A 25,370-nucleotide genomic window follows, 5' to 3' on the forward strand; every position below is an offset into this window, starting at 1 on the left:
GATGTTTTGAATGACGTTTTAAAAAACATACAATCATAAAAGTTTTGTTATCTGGCCCAAATAAGGAGAGAAGGGGTCGGCCCCCAAAACGTCCTATCCCAGATAGCTCAAAAACGGCAACAAATTTCTAAACACTTCTTGAACAAAATATTTTTAATATCAAAGACCTTTAATTTGATGCCAAGAAAAAAGGGGCTGGGCCTTCAGTTTAGGATCCAAAAGGGCTGTAAAGTCTTTCTTCCATAGCACTTTACTGAGAAATATATTGTAATATATATTTTATATGTAATATAAATTTTCAAACAATTGTTGAACAAAATATCTTTAAAATCAAATAAATTTTCATTTAAAAGGTTTCCAAGAAAAAGTTACTGGCCCCTATTACTAGATCTTTCAATTTGAACCTTTTATTTCAACCCAGTACCATTCTTGATTTTTGTACCAATGACCAGACCAATTCGCTCATTTTTAAGCGAGTTATGAGTTTTGGGGCATTTGAGTTTCGAATGTCGGGCTTGATATGTACTGTAGAAAAAAATTCTAACTCCCGAGCCCTTCACTTCCGTCGGACCCCATTCTTATTGTCTGCCAAATATGCAGCGGATTGAACAGTTAAAAATAAATTCCTGAGACAAAGCGGCGAGTGTAGCAAGTACGGGGACTTAAAATTTACATAATTCTAAGGATGTAAGCAGCCGCGTAATATTTCTGTTGCATGTATATTTCTTGTTTTCCGTTTAGTCTGTATTTACGATAGCGTGTGAACTTAATATGAATGTTAGAACTGTGGAAATTACTGTCATCAAATTTTTACCGAATAAATTTACGTGTTACTGATTTCGTTATTTCTACATTTATAAAGATTTTATCAATCCTGTTGAAATAAAACAGTCAAACACAATAGTAAACGACACGAAAAAAAATCACAACACTGAAATACGAGGGTTGTTCGGAAATTATTGAGACATTTTCTCTTATTCTTTTAGTAAAAAAGATAAACTCTTGAAATTTCACCAAAACGTAAATCAGGATAGAGATTATCAATGTGAAAAGTTTCTTGTTCATGGCATGAATAGATCATTCCTGGTAAGCTGACCAACGTGCCTTCGTCCGGTGACCCGGCGCAACCGCAAACTTTTCGCAACGTCATTTTAACGCTTCTTATTGCTCCTGTGTTTTAAACACCTTACAAACGAACGGAAATAAGAATTATTCTTTATTTCTCATCTTTTGTTTTCATTTCAAGTTGTCATCATTTACATTTTCTCTCATTCTTGTTTTTTAGGGAAAAAATCGAGTTATTTTTACCCGAAAGTCTAATTACTGTGAATGTCTCCTGTGCTCATTTTTTATATATTTTAGAACTGTTGACAACAGTTAGTGTGTCAAAAGTACTTGATAATTAATCCCTTTGCCCTAATTCTAGTTAAACAATCAGTGAAAAAAATATAATGAACTGAAGCTCTATACCTTGTCTTGTCATCGTATAGTTTTTTTAAGCAATTACGTGGCCTTAAAAGGTCTTCTTCTGACATTTCCACCAGTTTGACGGTTTTCAATGCGCCGCCTTGACGTCAAATTCAATGTAAAGTCGTTGTCAGATTTCTATTGTTTGGTAAATATATGTGTACCATATCCGTATTTCAACTCGAACATCAGTGAAACTAAATCAAAAGTTAGTCGCAAAGAATAGCAAAATGAACATATTTAATTTGATTTCTTTTATCATTAACTGTAATTCTACGGACACTTATAAAGTAGACGTTTAAGTTGTTAAATCTCCGAGTTCATGGCTGCGCCGGGTACCCCGACCACCGACTTATTTATCTACCGTCGCAAACAAAATATCAAATATTCTTTTAATATTATTTTGTTTTATTATTTGTTGGCGTTTCTTCAGTGTCTATGCCAATTTTCACCAAAATTCGTCAATTAGAAAAGAAAATATTCGAGTTGTCTCAATAATTTCCGAACAACCCTCGTACATGTGTAAAATGCATCAGTCATTGTTTTAGGACTTTACTTCCCCTAAATGTCGTTAACCGAATCCGAGATCCACAACTCAAAATTCTATTTTCGATTTATTTACGACGAAAATCAAGATCGGGTCTTTTCACCCCCCTCCAGACACAAAAACGCATCAATATTTTAAATGACCTCGCACTGTGACCAAATCTGTGTAGTCAGACATCTCACACATTGTTTTTCATCTCATACAAAAATTTAGCTCCTGTCCCGAGCGGAAATGCCCCAAATTCAAAAAGAAATTAGGGAATTATTTCGCGTCAGCCATGTTTTGACGTGAACCTTCGCTCAAATACTGCTATGACACCTGCAAAGGATGTGTGTTCTAATCTCACCGGAGCCAATTTCTTTTTCTTTTTCTTTTTTGGATTTTCTAACTAAAATATTCAACATAAAGGGTTGTTGGACTGTAGTACAAGTTGAAAATACTCTTCCATTAAGATTTAGACAAATACTGTCTTTAATTATTAGGGTCTTCCGTCTTCAGCGGAAAACCCTTCCATTATTCTATTGTTTCTTATTAACTTTTCTTATTGTTTAGGTCTTCCGTTTCCAACGGAATACCTTATTGTAATTCTTCAGTTTTTCTCCTATTGTTAAGGTCTTACATTGATGTACTTAACAACATGCAACCTTCAAATTGTGGTTCAGCAGCCCAAATAAGGAGATAAGGGCCCGGCCCTTAAAATGTTTTTCTCAGATATCTCAAAAACGGTAACGAATTTCTTAACAAGTGTTGAGAAAAATGTCTTTAAAATTAAATAACCTTTCATTTGATACCAAGAAAAAGGGGCTGGCCCAATATATTAGAGACCTAAAGGGCATTAAGATCTTATATATATATATCTTTAGCTCATCGCCGAGGGATATTTTGAAATGGATTCTAGAAGCAAATATTATTATATTGCAGTTATGAAGTCCAACAGCATAACGATATTCTCATGTATTACGTAATTAGGGGGGGGGGGGGGTGGGTGCAATCCAAAATGTTGATTACCTATACCTCCAAAAGGAATACTATTTTGAAATGCAGTATAGAAAAAAGAGGCTCAAAATGATATTTAACATAACCCAACCTTCAAAATTTGGTTCAGTAGCCTTAATGGGGAAATAACGGACCGTCCCCTAAAACGTTTTTTACAGATATCTCAAAAACAGTAAGGAATCTACTTACAACTGTTGAGCAAAATTTCTTTAAAATTAAATGATCTTTCATTTGATACCACGAAAAAGGGGCTTGCCCCATATATTAAGGACCTAGAGGGCTCTTAAATCTGTTATCTCTAGCTGTTTACCGAGGGATATTTTGTAATAATAATAATAGAAGCAAATATGTTTATCTTTCATTTATAAACACCGACAGCATAACGATTGTTTCATTTGTTACGTAATTAGGGGCTTTAAGGGCCTTAATAAGAAGATAAGGGACCGGCCCCTAAAACTTTTTTTTTCTCAGATATCTCAAAAACAGTAACGAATTTCTATACAATTGTTGAACAAAATGTCTTTAAAATTAAATGACCTTTCATTTGATACTACGAAAAAGGGGCTGGCCCCTAATATTAGGGACCTAAAAGAGCTCTAAAGTTTTTTTTCTCTAGCTCTTTACCTAGGTTTATTTTTTATGTATTTTAGAAGCAAATATATTTATCTTACAACCTTAATCTTGCAACCTTCAATCTTTGGCACAGTAGTTCCAATAAGGAGAAAATGGACCGGCCCCTAAAACGTTTTTCTCTTAGTTATCTCAAGAATGGTGACGAATTTGTAAACACTTGTTGAACAAAGCTCTTACACTTGAAACAAAATACTAACTTGCCCTTAGAATGTACACCCTGTTTTTCTATTCTTAAACATGTTTAGTTGTTCACAGCAAAATCAAGAATGAACATATATCTCAAATTCTAAAATCAGACGGAAGACCTCGCAACGAGATCGTGTCTAGTTTGTTTTTTTTTTCTTACGCTTTTTTGTACAAGCGATTTCTTGAAAACGACTAGACTGATTTCGGTGAAAATTTTAGAACTTGTAGATATTGATAAAAACCTTATATATATATTTTTTTTTATTTTAATAAGGTCATTTCAGTTCGGGAGATATTGACGTTTTAGTGATTTTTAGAGGATCATTTTGTCCTGCTATCTCCTCCTAAACGAAAAAAGATAGTGAATTTAAATTTTCAGCGATTGTAAACAAAAGATTGTAGATGTGTTTAAAGGCATTTATGGTTGTCTGGCTTCAAAGGCGTCGAAGCTCGCCTGGACTCGTAAATCGAGTTTGAAAAAACAACGTAATTTTGAAGGGTTTTCGTTTTTTATCTCCTTTCCTGAAAATATTTTAACATTACATATAGAGCAAAAAAAAAATGTATTTACAAGATCTTTCGTTTGATAACATTAAAAGGATCGAATATATCTCAAAAAGGACCAATATTTTGAAAAGCAATATAGAATAAAAGATGCTTAGAATAATGTTTTAAACAATTTTCAATCATAAAAGAATCTTTACCTGGCCCCAATAAGGAGATTAGGGGTCAGCTCCTATCCCAGATAGCTCAAAAACGGCAAAGAATTTCTAAACACTTGTTGAACAAAATATGTTTAATATCAAAAGAACTTTCGTATGATGCCAAGAAAAAGGGGCTAGCCCTTCATTTTAGGGGCCAAAAGGGCTCTAAAGTCTTTCTTCCATAGCACTTTACTGAGAAATATTTTGTAAAATGTTTAAGAAGTAAAATCGTTCATCTTTTACTAATAAAACTATACATTATAAAAATTGTATTATGCGTTACGTAATTAGGCGATTGAAGGGGCTAAAAGTTCAAAACTTCGATCGAATATATCTCAAAAAGGACAAATATTTTGAGAAGCAATATAGAATAAAAGATGCTTAGAATAATGTTTTAAACAATATTCAATCATTAAAGAATCGTTACCTGGCCCCAATAAGGAGATTAGGGATCGGCGCCTAAAACGTCCTATCCCAGAAAGCTCAAAAACGGCAAAGAATTTCTAAACACTTGTTGAACAAAATATGTTTAATATCAAAAGAACTTTCGTATGATGCCAAGAAAAAGGGGCTAGCCCTTCAATTTAGGGGCCAAAAGGGCTCTAAAGTCTTTCTTCCATAGCACTTTACTGAAAAATATTTTGTTATATGTTTAGGAAGCAATAATCTTCATCTAACATTTATTTAACAATAAATTATAATTATTTTATCATGTGTTCCGTATTAAGGGGTTTTTAATGGGTTTTAAAGGGCCAGAAGTACAAAACTTTGATAACATACCTCAAACAGAACAAATATTTTTAAAAGCATCATTTTGACAATTAATATCGAATAAAATGCTGCGAATGATGTTCCTAACAAAATTCAACCATCAAATTTTGTTGTTGTTGCCCCGATAAGGAGATAAAGGGTCAAATATCAAAGTCAAGGTCATAAAACCTTCAAAAAATCGCACGGAAGACCTCCTCGTTGCTCGCAACGAGATCGTGTCTAGTTATTGTTATTTTTCTTTTTTTTTTCTTACAAATTTTGTGCACGCAATTTCTCAAAAACAGCTAGACCAATTTCCATGAAACTTTCAGATCTGATGGATAATGATCTAAACCTTATAGGTTTTTGATGTTATTGATGACGTCACTTCCGTTTTTGAGAAATTGACGTTTTAGTGGTTTTTAGAGGGGTCGCTTGTCCCTCTTCGTTCTCCTAAACTATAAAAGATATCGAGTTCAAACGTTCAGGGATAGTAGACAAAATATTTTGTAGTTTTATTTTCATTTTGATCTGTATTGAAAGGCGCCGAAGCTCGCCTGGACCCGAAAGTTGAGATGTTAAAAACGTCGTGATTTTTTCTGGTTTTCTTTAATTATCTCTTTTCTGAAAAATATTTTGTTAAGACATGTAATGTAAAAAAAGTTACTATTTACAGGACCTTTTCTGTGAAATCAAGAAAAAGGGGCTGGCTCCTCAAATTAGGGGTCCAAATGGCTCTAAAGTCTTTAATCTGTAGCCCTTTACTGATCATGAGAGATATTTTGTTAAATATTTTAGAAGCAAATATGTTTACTTCACAGTTATGTATCCAAGCAATGTAATGATTTTGTCATGTATTACATTATTAGGGGTTTTTAGGGGCCAAAAGTCCAACATTTTGATCACCCATTACTCAGAAAGGAAAAATATTTTGTAATGCAATACCGAAGAAAAGTTGTTCAAAATGATGTTCTTTACGAAATGCAACCTTCAAAATTTCGTCAAACGGCCCCTATAAGGAGATAAAGGATCGGCCCCTAAAACCTTCTTTCTCATATATCTCCAGAACGATAAAGAATTTCTAAACACTTGTTGAACAAAATGTGTTTAGAATTAGATGACCTTTCATATGATATCAAGCAAAAGGGGCTGGTCCCTTTTATAAGGGAACCAAAGGGCTCTAAAGTCTTTTACATGTATCCTTTTACTCAGGGATATTTTGATACATGTTATAGAAGCAAATATGTTTATCTTAAAGTTATGTGTTTATGTAATGTACGGATTTTATCATGTGTTATGTAATTAGGGGTTTTTAGGGGCCAAAAGTCCGAAAATGTGATCACCCATATCTCTGAAAGGAAAAATATTTTGAAATGCAGTATAGAAGAGAAGTTGTTCGAAATGCTGTTCTAAACAAATTGCAACCTTCAAAATTTCGTCAAACGGCTCCTATAAGGGTATAAGTGATCGGCCCCTAAAACCTTCTTTCTCATTTATCTCCAGAACATTAACGAATTTCTAAACACTTGTTTAACAAAATGTGTTTGAATTAGATGACCTTTCAAATGATATCAAGAAAAAGGGGATGGTCCCTTAAATAAGGAGACCAAAGGGCTCTAAAGTCTTTTATCTGTAGCCCTTTACTGAGAGATATTTTGTGAAATGTTTTAGAAGCAAATATGTTTACCTTACAGTTATGTATCCAAACAATGTAAGGATTTTATCATGTGTAACGTAATTAGGGTGTTTAAGGGGCCAAAGGTACCAAAATTTGATCAACCATACCTCAGAAAGGGAATTTTTTTGAAATGCAATATAGAAGAAAAGTTGTTCAAAATAATGTTCTTAACGAAATGCAACCTTCAAAATTTCGTCAAACGGCCCTTATAAGGGGATAAGGGATCGGCCCCTAAAACCTTCTTTCTCATATATCTCCTGAACGATAACGAATTTCTAAACACTTGTTGAACAGAATGTGTTAAGAATTAGATGACCTTTCATATGAAATCAAGAAAAAGGGGCTGGCCCCTTAAATTAGGGAACCAAAGGGCTCTAAAGTAGTTTACCTATATCCTTTTACTCAGGGCCATTTTGTTAAAGGTTATTAAAGCTAGATTAGGTATTATACGTTAATATATCCTAACAACATAATGATTTTCTCATCTTTTCTATCTTTATTGGAAGAGTGCAAGTATTTAAAAAAGCAATGTCAGAGAACCTATAAAAAGAGATACAAAAAAACCCATTAGTACTCCTTTTTTCATATCATTATTATTATTTTTCTTTTTTTTCTTACAAATTTTGTGCACGCGATTTCTCAGAAACGACTCGACTGATTTTCATGAAACTTTCTGATATAATAGATTGTGATCGGAACATTATAGGTTTTTTATTATATTGATGACGTCACTTCCGTTTTTGAGATATTGACGTTTAAGCGATTTTTAGAGGGGTGGCTTGTTCCTCTAACTTCTCCTAAACTATAAAATATATTGAGTTCAAATTTTCAGGGATAGTAGACAAAAGATTGTAGATTTGCAATTTTATTTTCATTTTTTATCTGGCTTGAAAGGCGCCGAAGCTCGCCTGGACCCGAAAATTGAGTTTAAGGACGTTGTTTACTCAGTGTTTGAGTTCTCAAATTTTGATTGTGAAAAAGTTCAATGTCATGAATAATATTTGTTCTAAACACTAAAATTATTTATGAAATGAATTATTATTGACAAAACCATTCGATATTTTTACTAAATTATGGAATTAGGCTCAAACAAAGTTGGACTTTTAGCAACACAGAGGAAATTCGAACTAAAATTTTCAGATTTTTTCACTGAAGTATTTTTGGTAATACTTTAATATTCAACGTTAAGATTTTATTTGTTAGTCAACATAATTTTGCATATTTTATGTTGTTTTTATCTCACTTTTTCGTTAAGATATTCGAATGGCACTCAGTATGAAAATATTGAAAAATGCTTAAAAATGATAAAATACAACATATCTCAAAATTTTGATCATTGACCTCATATAACTTTTATGCCTGCAGAGTGAGGTCAATATACCTAGTTTAATGCTATAAATGTTTTAGTATTATCATCATTCATTTTTTTGTAAAATTAAATCAAAAAAGGGTAGGAATTTGAAAATTGATAGAGGAAATTCGGACTGGAATATTCATAAAAATTGTGAATGAAAACTTAATGCTTTGTGTCTGTTTAGTGTCACTGCCATTTATAAACTGTATTTCATTTTTAAAAGAGTTTAGCAATTTGTATTTTTTTCTCAATTAAGAAAATTTTAGACATAGGGTAAAAGTTTATGGGATTTTCCTTGATTTTTCAAAAAATATTCAATGGCCATTATCTCAAAAAGTAGGTCATTGACCTACTTTTTTGAAAGTGAAAAATAGCACTACCATGATAGGTCTTTAACACCGAATAGATGGTTTTTCATTATCATCAGTGAAATTTTTTTTCATTCTGAGTAAACGTATACCTTAAAAAAAATGTCGTATTTTTTCTGGTTTTCTTTGTTTATCTCTTTTCTGAAAAATATTTTGTTAAGACATGTAATGTAAAAAAGGTTTATATTTACAGGACCTTTCATTTGATATAATGAAAAAGGGGCTGACCCCTCCAATTAGGGGACCAAAGGGCTCTAAAATCTTTAATCTGTAGCCCTTTACTGAGAGATATTTTGTGAAAGGTTATAAAAGCAAATATGTTTATCTTACAGTTATGTATCCAAGTAATGTAATGATTTTATCATGTGTTTTGTAATAAGGGGTTTTAAGAGGCCAAAAATCCAAACTTTTGTTCACCCATATCTCAGAAAGGAAAACTATTATGTAATACAGCACAGAAGAAAAGTTGTTTAAAATGATGTTCTAAACAATGTGCAACCTTCAAAATTTCGTCAAACAGCCCATTCAAGGAGATAAGGGATCGGCCCCTAAAACCTTCATTCTTATATATCTCTAGAAAGATAACGAATACCTAAACACTTGTTGAACAAAATTTGTTTCGAATTGAATGTCCTTTCATATGATATCAAGAAAAAGGGGCTGACCCCTCAAATTATGGGACCAATGTGCTCTAAAGTCTTTAATCTGTATCCCTTTACTAAGAGATATTTCGTGAAACATTATAGAAGCAAATACGTTTATCTCACAGTTATGTATCCAAGCAATGTAATAATTTTCTTATGTGCTACGTAATTAAAAGTTTTTAGGGGCCAAAAGTCCAAAACTTTTATCACCCATATCTCAGAAAGGAAAAAATATTTTGAAATATAGTACAGAAGAAAAGTTGTTCAAAATGATGTTCTTAACAATATACAACCTTCAAAATTACGTCAAACGGCCACTATAAAGATACAGTACCCGCAACGTTATTTTTTACAATCCTATCCTATCGTATCGTGTATCAATCCTATCGTATCATGCGTGTATACTGTTCTATCGTGCGTGTATACTGTTCTATCGTGCGTTAATCCTATCAGGTTTATCGTTTAATTTCAACAATTCTTCCGTTTATCCTATCGTGTTAATCGATCCGTGCCTTTTCACAAGCAAGTAATTTTTTTACTAAGTTGCAACTCGTTCGGTGCGCCATATACGAATATTTATCGAACAAGAATTGTAAAATTCTATCCAATATTCCGTCAGGATACTAATTTTTAAATGTTTTAGATCAAAATTAACCAATTTTATACAGTACCCGCAACGTTATTTTTTGCAAGATAAACGATAGGATAGGATTAACGCACGATATGATAGTATTAACGCACGATAAGATAGCATACACGCACGATACGATAGGATTGATACACGATAGGAAAGGATAAACGATGTTAATGATACACGAAAAACTCGTTAAACGTTTTGTTTGATAAACGAAACATATGATCGAGGATAAACGCAAAAGCGGATCTACGGTACCTGATAGATTTTTGTATTTTAAAGAGCCGTTTAAACAAAACGAAATAAGTTGAATACAAAATGATTACTGTGGAATCATTAGATTTCATGGTGGCTCAATTTTCGTGGATTTCGTGGGTACCTCTCATCCACGAATTAACATCCTCCACGAATAATATTTTAGGGTTATAAAGTCATATTTCGTTTTGTAGGAATAAGAAAATACACGAAATAACGTCCCCACGAACCTATAAAATTTCAGCAATCCACGAAAATTGGCCCCCACGAAAATTAATGATTCCACAGTACTGTTTTAGTTCTTTTTTTTTGTTAGCGGCCGACTTTATTTATATTTTAATACCATTCACTCTGTGTAGTGATGCAGTATATATGTACCGGTTGAAAGCGCAGTTTTACACCAGGAATGTCCAAGATTTAATGATGAAGAAGATATGCATGTGTCTCGCTGCGCCCTGATAGGAATTGTTTTCACAAAAATCGATGTTTAAAAAGTAAGTATGATCATATCTACATGTACATATATATGTATATTTTCTTTAATTTTAAGATAAGCGTACTTCTTACATGTATGCATTTCATTTAAATTTTAATTGCAGTTCTGCGTTTCTTAAACCATGAACTGTGCAATGATCAGGTATACATGTATACATGCATGCACACCTGTCATCCGACCATGGAGGGGTTAATACTAAGTGGAAGCCCTAGCCCCCAGTGCTCCCTTGGTGCATGTTTACCAACAAGCACAGGTGTTGTATACCCCATGTCAACACAAGAGTTCCCCTCTATCTCCCTACCACATTGTCGCGTGACATGGTATAGTCGTAGGGTTTCACCATTGTTTTTAATAATTGGATACCTGTACTTAAGTTTGCAAAGAAGCTAAAATTTTCATTCTCCCCGAGAAACTTCAACTAAACGCATCGAACTGACTGTGTCCAAGATCTCCTTAATTGTAAGTACATAATTGTAAATAACTCATTTTTTCTTTTGTACAAATATAATGTAGGCATACACTGTATGTGTATTTTCACAAATTGTAACACGATTTTGGTAAACATATGCACCCGGGAATTTCTTTTATTCACATCTATCATGTGTTTATTCATCGTATTTAAATAGATTAATTAATCAATATTAGAATAATTCAAATAGGCCTGATCCATGCCTAAAAATAAGTATACACTACGTTTAAATAAGTCAAAAGTTAGTCCTAATTGTCTTTACATGTGAAATTAAAATTATTTTTAGAATTGAGAAACTATCGGAAATATGTATGTGAATATGCATTTTAGAGACCGAAACAATTGCTCGGGGCGAACGGAAATTATTCAATTTTTTCTATTATTTTTTAAAGAAGTTAATTGATTTTTAAAGATTTCATATCATTTGCATTACAAGGTGGAATTTATTTGAATTAAACGTAAATTTTTCGATGCATTCTTCATTTAACCAACGTGTACATATCGAATTAAAATTGTCTTCTAGATGTTTCCTGTTATACTGTAAACGTATAATAATGTATTAAGAAATACCGTTTGCATACACAAAGTGGCAATAAGATCGAATGTATATTAGGGCCAGCGATTATAAACACGACATTAAACCCGTATAACTTATTCACGTACTTCTACTTTCGCTTTCATTTTTAAAAAGACCATGTGTTCTATGATGTTACCTTGTAAGTACAATGTAATCTAGTTTTTGTGCATATAGACAACTGTAATGCATATTATTCAGTTACATGTATATGTGGATGTTTTAGGAGGGAGGGGGGGGGAGTGAGCTTATGGTTTTTATCTGTCAGTTAAATTCTTAAAAATCCTTTTGAACTTTATATTTTCAAAAGCAATGTTAATTTATAATACATGTATAGTCGTGGGTACATTTTACTGTACTTAAAGTGCAGCCCGTAATATATTTTTGTTTTCCTTTGGTTTAAACATAGCACGTGATTGCCTCATATATCTCTATATTTGTTCTGTGAGAAATAATATTAGGCAATATGGCCGTCATTAGTCGACGCTTCGCTTACTCATTTCGACATTTCATAGTATTTTATACATAAACTGCATGACGTTCTTAAAGTTCTTAAATTATTTGGAGTAGTTGCCCTTTGAAATTCTTTAAAATTAGAGTAGTTGCCCTTAGAATATTGACGTCACATTGTTTTGTCTGGAGCAGAACGAAATGGCAGCGTCCAAATTTGCTCAAATCTCTGCAGAGGAAAGGGAGAAAACATTTAAAATTGATTAGCAACAAAACACTGTAAGTAAACATGGGTGAGGCAAAGATTTTGAAAGAGTATTTGAAAGATGAGATTGAAATTTTTGAAGAGTTTAAATGAGTTAAATTGGATGAGGTGTAAGGCATCTTGTACATGGCTTTGCGTAGATCATGATATTTGTGAATAAATATGTCGCTAGATAGTCCTCGAGAAAACAAAACACTTATTAGGTTAGTTACTGACTCACTACGGAAATATATTGAATTGATCAATCTCATAGAAGGCTCAGCTTCGCCTCGCCATCTATGAGATTGATCAACCCAATATATTTCCGTAGTAAGTCAGTAACTAACCTAATAAGAAATAATATGCTGCACGGAATATCGAGAAACTCTATAGGTTCAACTACAGTGTAGCGGTGTACATGTATATGTACTACCAGGACAATTTAATGCCCCCTTTTTAAAAATATTTCATAAATTTAAGGTGGTACAAAACAGATGAAAATAATTTTTTTTCCTATTCATTTTTTTCCTGAATATCACATAAGTGGTTCTTTATATCGAATCAAAGTTAAAAATGTGTAAATAATTAAACTTAAATAATTCACAATTTTTGCTTCCTCTGGCTGTCCAATACCATCCATTTAATTTTTTTTCAGTCAAGTTTATAATGAAATAGTCTTAGATCAAAGTTGTAGTAATTAAGCCAATAAGTTAATTACTTTTTGATATTACAAATGTTGCACTGCTATTTATATACAGAATACCTTTTGGTTAATTCAGACAGGGCTTTTTGTACATGCAGGGTCCTGTAACCTTTTCATTAAGGTTTTTTTGTAGACAATTTTAGGAAAATTAGTTAAACAAATATGAGTTTACTCAGTTTGGCTAAAAACAAAAAAAAAAGTTTTCTTGGTTTTACTCTGCATATTATGAGTTAAAGTCGACAGACCCCATTCCATTTGAACGGATATATCGCGCAACTAATAGGAGTGAGTGTTACAAACATCCAAATCTTAATACTACATCACAATCACTTAAAAACACAATGAAAAATCGCTTATGACGCAATATAAAGCTATATCTTTCTTCCTGCTACATTGTAACTTGTACGAAAATCATTGGCTTTCAGTAGTTACTAGGAAACTATGTATATTCCATACATAGTTGGTAGAAAATATCCCCCTTTGGGCATTATGAGTCATTTTAGAGCTTTATGATGTCAGGTTCTGATCTCAAATTGAAACTTGTAATATTATTACAAAAGCTGGATTTCCATTGTTTTATTCACTTTTTATCATTAAAAAAAGACAGTTGGTAAGATATGATCGTTACATACAGTTTGTAGTTGACCTAATATGGATTATACATGGTCAGTAAATTCCATTTGGGGACTCAAACTCTGCTCTCGCCCCATATGGAATTTACTGACCATGTATAAACCATGTTAGGTCAACTACAAACCATGTAACTAATATTTCAACGTCATCAATACACACTTTATGTAGCGTAAGTAAATGTAGTGGCTGACCTTGCTATAATGTACAGGCTAATATGCCTTTCAACATTATTTACCATGCACAAATATCTTTAGGGGATGTCAAGTACTGTACAGTAGTGAGTTTTATATTAGCTTTAGTTAATTATAACCATCTACATAGTTTAGTTAACTGAGTTTGAGCCCGTGAACACATCATTTACATTTCAATCCTCTTTAATACTTGTATTGAAAATAGAGTAAAACCGCTCCTGTGTTTAAGTTTCATCATACACAAATGTTTGGCACACTCTGATTGTTTTTTGTTTCTTAAATTAACCTCTAAAAAATGTACATTAACTTGTTCTTAAAGTTTGTGTAGTACTTCTCATTAAAAATAAAAATAAAAATCATGTGCCCACGTCAAAACAAAGTTGATGAGATGGTCATTTTTCAAATGATGTTAATTCAAATTCATTATATAAGTGTCATATTTTAATTTGGATAAAAAAATCTATTGCAGAATTTTATAAAAATTATTTTTTCTCTCACAAGAATGCTTTTTCCCATATGTTCAATTGAAAAAAGAGAAGCAACACAAACAGTTTTTGGAATGGTCCCTACTTAATCTAATTTGACTGTTATGTTTTTTATTGGTTTTTATATACCTTTCAAAATGTTCATGAAAATCACTATTGTAGAAGTGTCAATTGGGTCCATCTTCCTTAAATCATTAAATTTATGTAAATCAGTACACTTAACAGAATTTTGATTGACATATATATATATATATATATATATATATATATATATATATATATATATATATATATATATATATATATATATATATAAGGATGTCTCATTCAGCATTGTTACAAAATAAGCATCCTATCTTTCATGTTTTATAACACAATACCACACAGTTATTTTGGATACATTTTTCAATTAGATCGAGTTTCGAAAAAAAGTCAATCCTCGAATTTTTCTAAGTCCAAGGAACATATATATATCTAAAAATTGTTCGATCGTAATCCAAATCATACTTGATCTAGATATTCTTATGATAAATCGAATTTCATTTCAGTATGCACAATCTTTGCAAAGAAAATGAATGGAGAAAATGTTTGTGAAGTAGTAAGTAAAAGCAAGCAATGTTATAAAAATTTTAATGATTTTTAAAAATCAACAGAGATAAGCTGCATAGTTTTTATCAAAGCATTTTATATTTTAAAGAAACTGATATTTTGAGATTTTCATTAGTTCATGGTTATAGGCACAATTTCACAAACACTGATCGAGGCACGGTAAAAACGAAGGCACATCTATAAATTATATTGAATTTCCCTGTTTCATTCAAATCTATTCAAACAGTTCACACATATATAATTCTTGGTAGAGTCTCTAAATCTTTTTATTATGACTATTGTTAGAGAAAACCTCACTGATTTTTATTGTATTTAATGTTACTGTCACATTATAATAAAATTTTCACCATTGCGAGCTGACAGCAACGATTGTTTAGGATCTAAAATCTTATCAATTTTATCAACTTAAGGTTATTGATTCTGTCTGTTCCTGCTTACATGTACAGCTTTCTAGATCATACTTAAAAATAGCAGAATAGATTAGACACCAATAGTTTTTTCAAATTTTATAAAAAAAGAAAAAAAAAAAAAAAAAGAGAGGGTGCATTGATCATTTAAAAAAAAAAATACTATCTGATAATGAATGCAAACCAATATATTAAGTAATACAAACTGGTGTGTAAAAATAATGTTTATGTGTATGAATTATGTAAGTGATACTTCTGTTCATTTACAATAGAAATGTTAGTCATACCTGAACAAGTAATCAAACTGTAAAAAGTTTTCTTTTTAAAATAAACAGCTACATCAAAATACTGGACAACAAATTAATGAATAAAATTAGTTTTTTCACTCGATAGTGTACAAACAATCTATGATTGTATGTAGACACACCAATACTTCTTTCCTGTTTCCCTTTAAGTTATTTTTCTAAAAAAATTGTGTGGATATAACTTAATCCTCATATCCTATTAACATGATTAGCAGCTTAAAGTGTTGTTACTACATGTACATGTAGATATATCACTTATCCTTAAGCTATCATTTTTAAGATGGTTCATCAAATATTTACAGGTGAGCAAAGATATACACAAACTTCCTGATTTATTTATACATGTAGTACTAAATCAAGTACTTAAATAATCTCTTTCAAATGCTGATACAGAAAATTAAAAAAACAAAAAAACAAAACCCAAATAACGCATCATGTATTAAGTGCAACGTTTTCTGATAAGAGAAATTGCACTTTTATTAATACAAACTGCTCATTCCTACACTCACCGAAAATTCTAAATATAAGTACATCATTATGATGACTTTTTCTGACTTACTTCTAAAGAGGCATCGAGTGGCCTTGTAGTGCCATGGTGGAAATTCTGTTCCGGGATGAAGTCGGAGGACTCATCAGAATCACTGACCTCGATGGGCTCCTCCTAACAATTCAAATACAAGATATCATCACATAAAGATATACATCATAGTATTTGAAAATTATTTGAAATAAAAAAGAACCTATAACTTTATCTTGCAGTCTAGTGCTGTCTGATAAAGAAAACATCCTTCAATTATTTTTAATTCAAAATGAAATTAAAGTCACACCGTTTGAAAGAACCATGATCAGCCTGTACAACATGTATAATAATTCAAAATTTTACGGCCACAGTATTTTCATTTGCTCTATCTAGACAAATTTAATTAGTTTTCTAGTGCAAATATTACGATCAACAAAAACGTTTGGCTTTGTGGTTTTACGGAGATCTACTATAATATAATTATTAATATATAGGTAAAGTTGTTTTAGCCAACAATGCACCCGCACAGTTTTTTTTTTTTTATTTGATATCAGCTTGTATATTTAATCCATTACATTCATTGTGTTCAAACTTGCAATATAACTTTGTAAAATGCATGGATACCATCCAAGAAAATTTTAAACTTCATTTCCAAAGTTTGAAGGAAAAATGACATTTTAATGATCAAAATAATATTTGGAGGCTGAGGAACTTTAATGAATTTTTTTAGGTAATCAAATATAATCAAACGAGCACTTGTGAATTTTCTTTTCAGACAAAAATTTGCAGCACTTAATAAACAGTCTCTGAAAGAAAGTGCATTTTATTAAAATTTGAATAAAATCCAACAGTATGATTGTCATAACAACTCATTTGAAATATATCAGAATAATAAATCATTATATTTGAAATGGGCATTAAATTTACATAAAAATAATAAGGGTGTTATATAGTCTAAGAATATAAGCCCATTTATGAGAAGCTGAGCCCAATTAATAATTTTTTTTATACATTTGATTAAGATTTAATAGTCTTTTTTCTAATGCATTTTACCCACAACCAATAATTTATACAGTGCTGCTATCGTGAAAGTTGACAAAACTATCCTATCATATTCTATATCCTGTATCCTGCATCCTATCCTGCAAATAAGCTCTACCCTATCCTATCCCATACCTTCAAAATATAGGAATGCAAGTTAAATGAAACAAAATCTAAAAATTGAATGATTTTATCCATTAATTTAGTACTCAAAATGAATAATTAAATCTTAAAACCGAATATTCTTCGAGCGGGATGACTTACTTACCTGTGCTTCAGTAAAATCGCACGTGGGATGGACACAATAACGTAAACAAACAGGTAAGCGATTCGATTTTTGATTTTATTTTATTTATGCATAAAAATCAGATAAATAACTTCGATGCACTTATTGAGAAAATGTTTAGTCACATATTTTTATCAAATTATTTTCTTATCACATATACATGTAACTGAGCGTAATTATCATTATTTGAGCGTTTCGTTCGGCGATAAACGTAAACACGATCTGGAAATAAATAATTCTTTTAGGACGTATATATCGTTTACAGTTAAACCACTCGGAGTTATTTTTAAAGTATAAATTCTTAAGCATTTATAGCTAGCTAACATTTATTAATTTGATATGTTCAAGTTACCGGTAATATCTGACAGAAATATGCATCCCTGTTATTGGGCATCGAAGAAATTATATGAAATGTGAAGCAATGTCTGTTTCTTGTATACATGTTTATCTTTTAAAATGCCAAATTGGTCGTTTATAAATTCAAGCTTTTATTACTTTGCTGATTTTAAATGAAGTAAATACAGAAATCTATTTTTGACATCAAATAATGCATCGAATTCTCCCAGTAACTCCGTACTTGCGTACGAATTGAACTTAAGATGTAGCGCTGACATTCTTGATATATTAATTATTCTTGAATGGTTTAACTTGTAAAACGTATTGAATTTACATTGAAACTACATTGTTAAGCCAATTTTCGTTTCGTAAAATAACTTTGAAATTTATACTCGAATCTGATTGGCTACAGGATGCAGGATAGGATAGGATAGGATAGAACTTAACTTTTATATTTCTATCGTGCATTGTGCATCCTATCCTATCCTTGCCAACTTTCAGGATAGCAGCACTGTATAACTAAGCATATTTACTTTTAATTTCTTTAACTCTTGATCTCTCGAAACCCTTGATCCCTCGAAGTCAATCTGCAGTCCCGTTATTAATAATCTATTGTTTTTACTCTCGATACCTTAAAGTGGCTGTGTATATGCAAAGTTATTTAATTAACACCTATACTAGATCATTGGCTAGGGGCATTAGAAGCATAACCAGTGTAATGGGATGGTTATTCAGGTGACCCATGTCCTGCAAGCTAGGTGATTTACCATACCATAACCTAATCTACAATCAACATCAATCGTCTAACGATAATTTATAAAAATTATTTGACGACTATTTGCTTACTGTTTTGTTTTATTACCATGTGAAATGTGTCATTGAGGATATGTACTCTGTGCATGCTGATAGACTGGCTTCATTATAACTGGGTTTTTTTCTATTTACGGGCCATGCCTAGTAATCCTAAGCAATCCCTTGTTCTATTTGACTGGGATGGGTATACTGCAATTCTCAACAGCAGTAGAATCCGGAGAGCTTGTAGGCTAGGAGGACCACTATTTGTATCATGTCGCGGAACTCTTTCTTATGATGGCGGTCTCCAAAAAGTGGAAGTACTCCAACTATCAGGTACATTTTATTTTGATTTATTCTACATGCACTTGACTTGTGTATAATTTATAATTAGATATATTAGAAAAGATGAGTATTTTATCTGTTTTATCCTCCTTTTTCCAATTCTATCTCGTTTACTTTATTGTGTCACATGTACATATTTTCAACTTGCCATCTTTCAATTCATTTGATAAATGACTGAATAAAAGTATTGAAATATTTTTCTCATCAATGGATTTTTATTAATGATTATAATGATGAGATCAACTCTTATAATAAATTCAAAATACAAATAATTACAGTTTAACTTTAAATAAGCTGAAATATACCAGGTAATTTTATTTTCAAATTCATTGAATTTTAACCTTTTTATTCATTCATTCCTACCTAAAAAGATAATGTAGTGACCTGCAAATTTTCAGATATCATAGAAAATAGAGAAAAAAGAAACAAACAAAAAAGAAGAACCAAAATGTCACCAAATCTTCATTTATGTACAAATTATGATTTTCTTTTTCTTTATATTTTTTTTAGATTCAAAGGAGGAACTTGAAGACTTTGATTCAGATTGGGCTCAAACACACAGAGCAAAGGCAATATCAGAAGAGAGGGACAGAAGACAAAATTCCAGAGGACGGGCCAAGACAGGAGGGTACCTTGACATTTGGAATGATCCCGACAGTGACAATCAGGAAGAGGCTCACGAAGACCTGCCAGATCCAAATGATCAGGTATCTAGAATTGATCTTTCAACACTTGTAAACTTTATAATAAATATGAAAACCCAATGTGATATTGAATAAATGTATGAATAAATAGGTTTTAAACCACAAATCTAATTAAAATTTGACTTGTAAAACTAATACAAAACGAAAAATAAATAACTTTTTAAAATTGGCTCTTGATATGTAACTAGTGTATTTTTCCCTCAGTCTTTACACTATTTATTTCATTTTCAGGTTGCCACTGTTCCTCCAGTGACAAAAGGCCAGGCACAAGAGAAATAAAGGTAATATCATCCTTAAAATAACTGTTGTATGCCAATTTTGCATTACTGTAACTCAAAAGAGATATTCTTCGTGCAATAACATGTAGTGTTAAATTTGAATGAAGGGCATTGGCAAGTAGATGCACCAGATATTAAAAAAACCACACATTTTCTCTTTAATACAATATTATGAGTTACCCATGTTACCTATCTTGAATTTTTATAAATTGGGAGTATTCTCCTGCAAAATGAGCTATTTCTGTATACATATGTATTATGGTATAAACCAGTGTTGTTCTGTGGTAAATATTAAATGTGTAAGAGCTTAAGTTATCATAATAGGTTAATACACACGATCACGTTGGCCTAAGAGCAAAAAGAATAAATGCCTTTATAAAATGGAAGAAAGATTTCAAAGTAGTATGACCAGTAGTATGTGCAATTAACAGCGATTAGAAGTGAATGGGGATGGGGGGACCATAGCATATTGAGGAAGAAAAACAAAAAAATGCAATTACTAACAATAACTCCATATCATTAACAAGTGAAAACATAGTGGACCTTCTAATTCATTTGTGATAATGCCTGTTGTTATGATATCATGGTATAATGCCATATATTATATGCAAAAATCACTATTCATAACTAAATATCTTGCATAGTGGACAAAAAGATTATTATATATCTAAAAGCTAAAAACAATATTCAAAGCTATCTTGCACTAGAAGTGGACCATGAGATTTATAACAAAGTTCAGCTATATATATCATTATTGTGTATAATCTTTCATTGGTCTCTTTGGGAGATCCACATTGTGTTTATTTTAAATACATCAAATACAATTTTACCAAAAAAAAAGAAAACAGTTTCGAAATTGACATACATGTATATACTATTTCAACAATTATGCCATTTTTGGTACATGTACTACTTTTTTCATCACGTGAGTATAAAAAACTGGTATTTATAGAATATGACCCCTTAGTGACATCATTGCTTTCCAAAACTTGAAAATAGTCAAGGTTAGATTTTTTTTTCTCATCTGAGCTGAGCTCAAGTGAGCTTTTCTGATCACTTTTTGTCTGGCGTCAGTCACGTCTGTCTGTAAACCTTTACATTTTATACTTCTTCTCCAGAACCACTGGGCCAATTTGAACCTAATTTGGCACAACGCGTCATCGGATAAAGGGGGATAATTAGAAATTATTGAAATTTTTTCGGTATTTTTCAAATTTCTTCTCCTCAAAAACAATTTTGCCAGAAAAGCTGTAACTTGTGTGGAAGCATCCTCAGTTAGTGTACAAATCATGATCCCCAGAGGAAGGTAGGGCTACAATGAGGGGTCACTATTTTTTTTTCAAAGAATGCATAGAGAAAAATCATCTTTTTTGAAACTATTGGCCAGAGAAGCTAAAACTTGTGTGGAAGCATCCTAAGATGGTTTAGTTTCAATTTTACTAAATCATGATCTCAGGGGATGGGATGGGGCAGCAATGGGTGGTCATATTTTTGTATATGTAACATTAGTTAAAGCTAGCTACTTCAGATAGTGTAGATTTTCGCTACAGTACCCGTTATGAAGACAATTATATACCTCCTAGAGTTAAGTATGAAACATATAAAAAATCATTTATTCCAGATGTTATAGGCAAATGGAACTTAAAATTATTCGCAAAATCTCAAATGTTTTAACATGGTTTTACTTATACATGTATGCAAGCATTTTGACATTTTGTTGATTCTTCAGGATTTGACATTTAGTTTTTTTTTAATTTCTAGCCTGGACTCTTTTACTACTAGCCCTGACCAAATGTGACAAAAATGGACTAAAAATAATGAAAAGCATAAATTATTAAAGACTTGTCTGCTCATCTGACAGCAATTATTGACACTACGACGACAAAAACTAAATCATTTAATGCTATATTGTTTACATTCCCCTACTGATGATATCAATTATTTACTTAAATCGATATAAATTGCAGATCATGGAGGGAGTAAATTAGTAACGGCAAGAACAGCTGTTTTATAAAACTGGTTTAAACTGGTTATATGGACTGTTGAGATGGGATCGATGAGCATGAAAATATAATCCATGAAAAATATAACTCTTGAAACCTTTTTGTTGAATAATTGTAACACATGGTGTTTTGGCAACATTTATGAAATATATTTTTAACCGATAACTGTAAATCACTGTTTGATAACTACTTATGTAAATTAAATGTAAATTAATACGCAGTGCTTAGGTATTGCGTTAAGAGGCATTTAAAGATAACAGAATTTAAAAGAAAAAAAAAAGTAGAATGTAAATATACAGTTTTATGATTATTTTAGCATTAATTTGGCAGAGTTATTAACTAATACAAGTTACCAACTTATTGTAATATCAACACTAGCCTAAAAGTAGTCTCTAGAGATGTCTGTAGGTTTAGTTAATTGTCATTTTTAAGCCTCTGGGTTTAATTTACACGCGTGTGAACACAGAGTTAAAGGCGTCTTGAACTTTCTTTCGGATGAAATTCTGGCGAAGTTACTGATCAAAAAGCAAGTATTTTCGCCCATGTCATCCCCTGGGTTGTGTCAAAGTCAAACTCTGAACTTCGGCCCCTGAAGAATTCTTGGGCCTCACAAAGGTTGATGACATTAACTTGATGTATATAAACGGTTGTTAAAAATCTTCTTGGGAACTGCAATGCTCAATTTGAGATCTGGGTATAAAATCATTCGGCTACAAAAATGTCTCAATAAAATAAACATAACAATATGGGGGGGGGGGGGTTTAAAAATCTTTTCATACAGGTACTTAATTGTCCAGATATTTTGTATATAAGCTGATTTCATTATGTCTGTTGTTGATTAAGTGAGCAACGTGGCCCATGTGCCTCTTGTTTGTATAGAGTTTGAACCACGTGGGTCATTCGAACTAGCTCTCAATGATGATGTTGCTTTTTTAGAAAACATTAAAATTACCCAGATTATAATAACATCTTGTTTGTGAAATATTTAAAAATTTAGTACATATCCAATCTGAAAAAGACCTGAGAATGTAAAAAAGTTTGGCCATCCTGAAAAATTGGTTTGTCTGGAACTGCCATGTTCAGATTTTCAGACTGAGGAGAAGGAGTGGGGGGGGGGGTGAAAAAAAAGTTCCTCATTTTGTGCAAATTAAATTACATCGGCGAGGTGTATTTCAATGAGGCGGGAGGCAGTTCCAAACAAACAGTAATTTTATTTTGGCCATATTTTATTGTCGGTTTCATTTGTAACGCTCTTAATATAAAAGTAAAACTAATGCACACTTTTTTACAAAAAGGGCTCTAAAGACAGAAAAGTCACTGTTATGTATGAAGGGTCATCATCAATATCCCCACCATTAAGTCCACAGCGCCAACCATGCTATTTTGATGAACTTGAAGCAGACGATGTCGAGGTTATTAGGCTCCACATGAGGACCCACAAAGAAGGGAAAATGTGCTCTTCATCCCAGACAGAAAAAGTGGTCGTCATTGAGGATGAGGCGAAGATCCTGGATCTTATTGCAAGCCGGAAGAAAAAGATGGTAGACAGTGCAACACAAACAGAGAACACAGCCCAGAGGACCACTGATGGCTATTCCCAAACAGATCGAAACCATTTACAGAACTCCTCCGACCACAAGTGCATTTAAAGCGATCCAGCCAACTTGTCTGCTGTGTCCTCAAAACTGGATGAGATTCTGTCTATTTTGAAGAGGAAGAAGGAGCCGTTGAATGTGAGCGACGTATTGAGATGGGTAACCTCAACTACATCAACCCACTTCCAGGAATGCAGTCTGTTACTATTGTGCCTGTTGAGGAAGACTCTATCTTAGGTGCAAGAGAACCCACATCACCAGTGTTGAACAGCGAGGTAGTAACCAGAGAAATGGATGAAGAAAACTCTCCGCCACCAGTTAAGAAGACCTTGTTTGTAAAGGAACAGGAGGATGTGCCAGAGGAAGGAGAGGTTTACACCGAAAACATCGTTTCTGGAGAGAGAACCCCCTTCGCAGAAGTGACCCACAAAGTTCTGGACAAGAAGACCACCGGAAGCAAGGACACGGTATTAACATTAGAATGCCGCCCTACTGAAACAACCATCGAAATAAAGGACAAGTGTGACATTGTGTATGGGGACTTTGAATTCCGTGTGAGAAGGGATATTCTGTCCGACCTCAAGGAAGCTTCATGTTTGGATGGAAATTTCATGTGGCTTTTGGCAAAGAGACTTTTCTATGACGAGAAACTGGTTGGTAGAAATTACTTTGGTCGGAAAGGAAGATTAGCCATTTCTCGAAGAAGAAGGAACTGCCTTAAAGCTGAATTCCTTGAGCACTGTGGTTCAAACTACGCCGACTTTACAAAGGCTGTGAACAGCATCAACAATGGAATTAGGTCATTGCGGCGATAAACTTTCAAATTGAAAAAGTGTGCATTACCCTCTTATTTAACTGTGGCAGGTTTTGAAGGGAAGACTGGTATCACAGAAAAAAATGCAAAAATTGCTTACATGTTATGAAGATTTAGACTGTTCATAAAAAGGTTATTTATGTATTGTTAATGATGCAAAAGGTAATTCTGTATTCAATGTTCATATTTTCTCAAATCTAAAATAAAAATAAAAATATTTATTTCTACATGTATCTCTTGTTTTATTTCCATTAATACCTGTGTAGTAAACAGTAGTTAATATTCATTAATGTATTGATATTGGTATAACTATATGTATCTGATGTTCAAGAACCACAATTATTTAATATGGATATTGAAATGTAATTATATCACAGACTGGAGTGCAGAACAGGAGTTAAATGCACACATACATGTATAAGATAGTAAATGTGGCTCGATCCTCAACAAATTGCCATCCAGTTCTACCTGGAAATTTACGGAGAGATGGTCAACAAATTAAGCATCAGGTCGTCCAAAAACTTTCAGATATGAATTGAATGCAATAATTTAGAAAAGAAAAAAAATCAACATGTTTTTATTTTCGTAAATTTGAGTATTTCCCTGTATTATGTAATGGAGCTCTTTCTTTAAAGGAGGTTAAGTCAGTACATTTTAAAAATGGCCACAACCATCGAGCTCTCTTATGGCATTTATGGCCTTCAACTTCTATTCAAAAGAAAGAAAATACAAATAATTTAGCTTTTAAATTTAATTAACAAATTTTTATATAGTTTGAATTTTTTTGTATAATATTATTTTATTCTTTACCTTTATAAAGCTCAACTTACATTACAAATGAGATTAAGGGACTACCACCATCCAGCTCTCTTAA

At 32.2% G+C, this 25,370-nt stretch overlaps 1 protein-coding gene across 1 annotated transcript in view; it reads right to left on the reverse strand.

The window, feature by feature from the left end:
- Positions 1 to 25,370, reverse strand: part of LOC128183652 (uncharacterized) — a 266,317-nt gene that overhangs the window by 211,598 nt on the left and 29,349 nt on the right. Inside the window, exon 4 of the mRNA XM_052852754.1 lies at positions 16,342 to 16,443. Coding sequence (XP_052708714.1) covers positions 16,342 to 16,443 — 102 coding nt within the window. The remainder of the gene's footprint in view (positions 1 to 16,341; positions 16,444 to 25,370) is intronic.

The sequence above is a fragment of the Crassostrea angulata genome, chromosome 5 (assembly GCF_025612915.1).
Source record: "Crassostrea angulata isolate pt1a10 chromosome 5, ASM2561291v2, whole genome shotgun sequence".
NCBI lineage: Eukaryota > Metazoa > Mollusca > Bivalvia > Ostreida > Ostreidae > Magallana > Magallana angulata.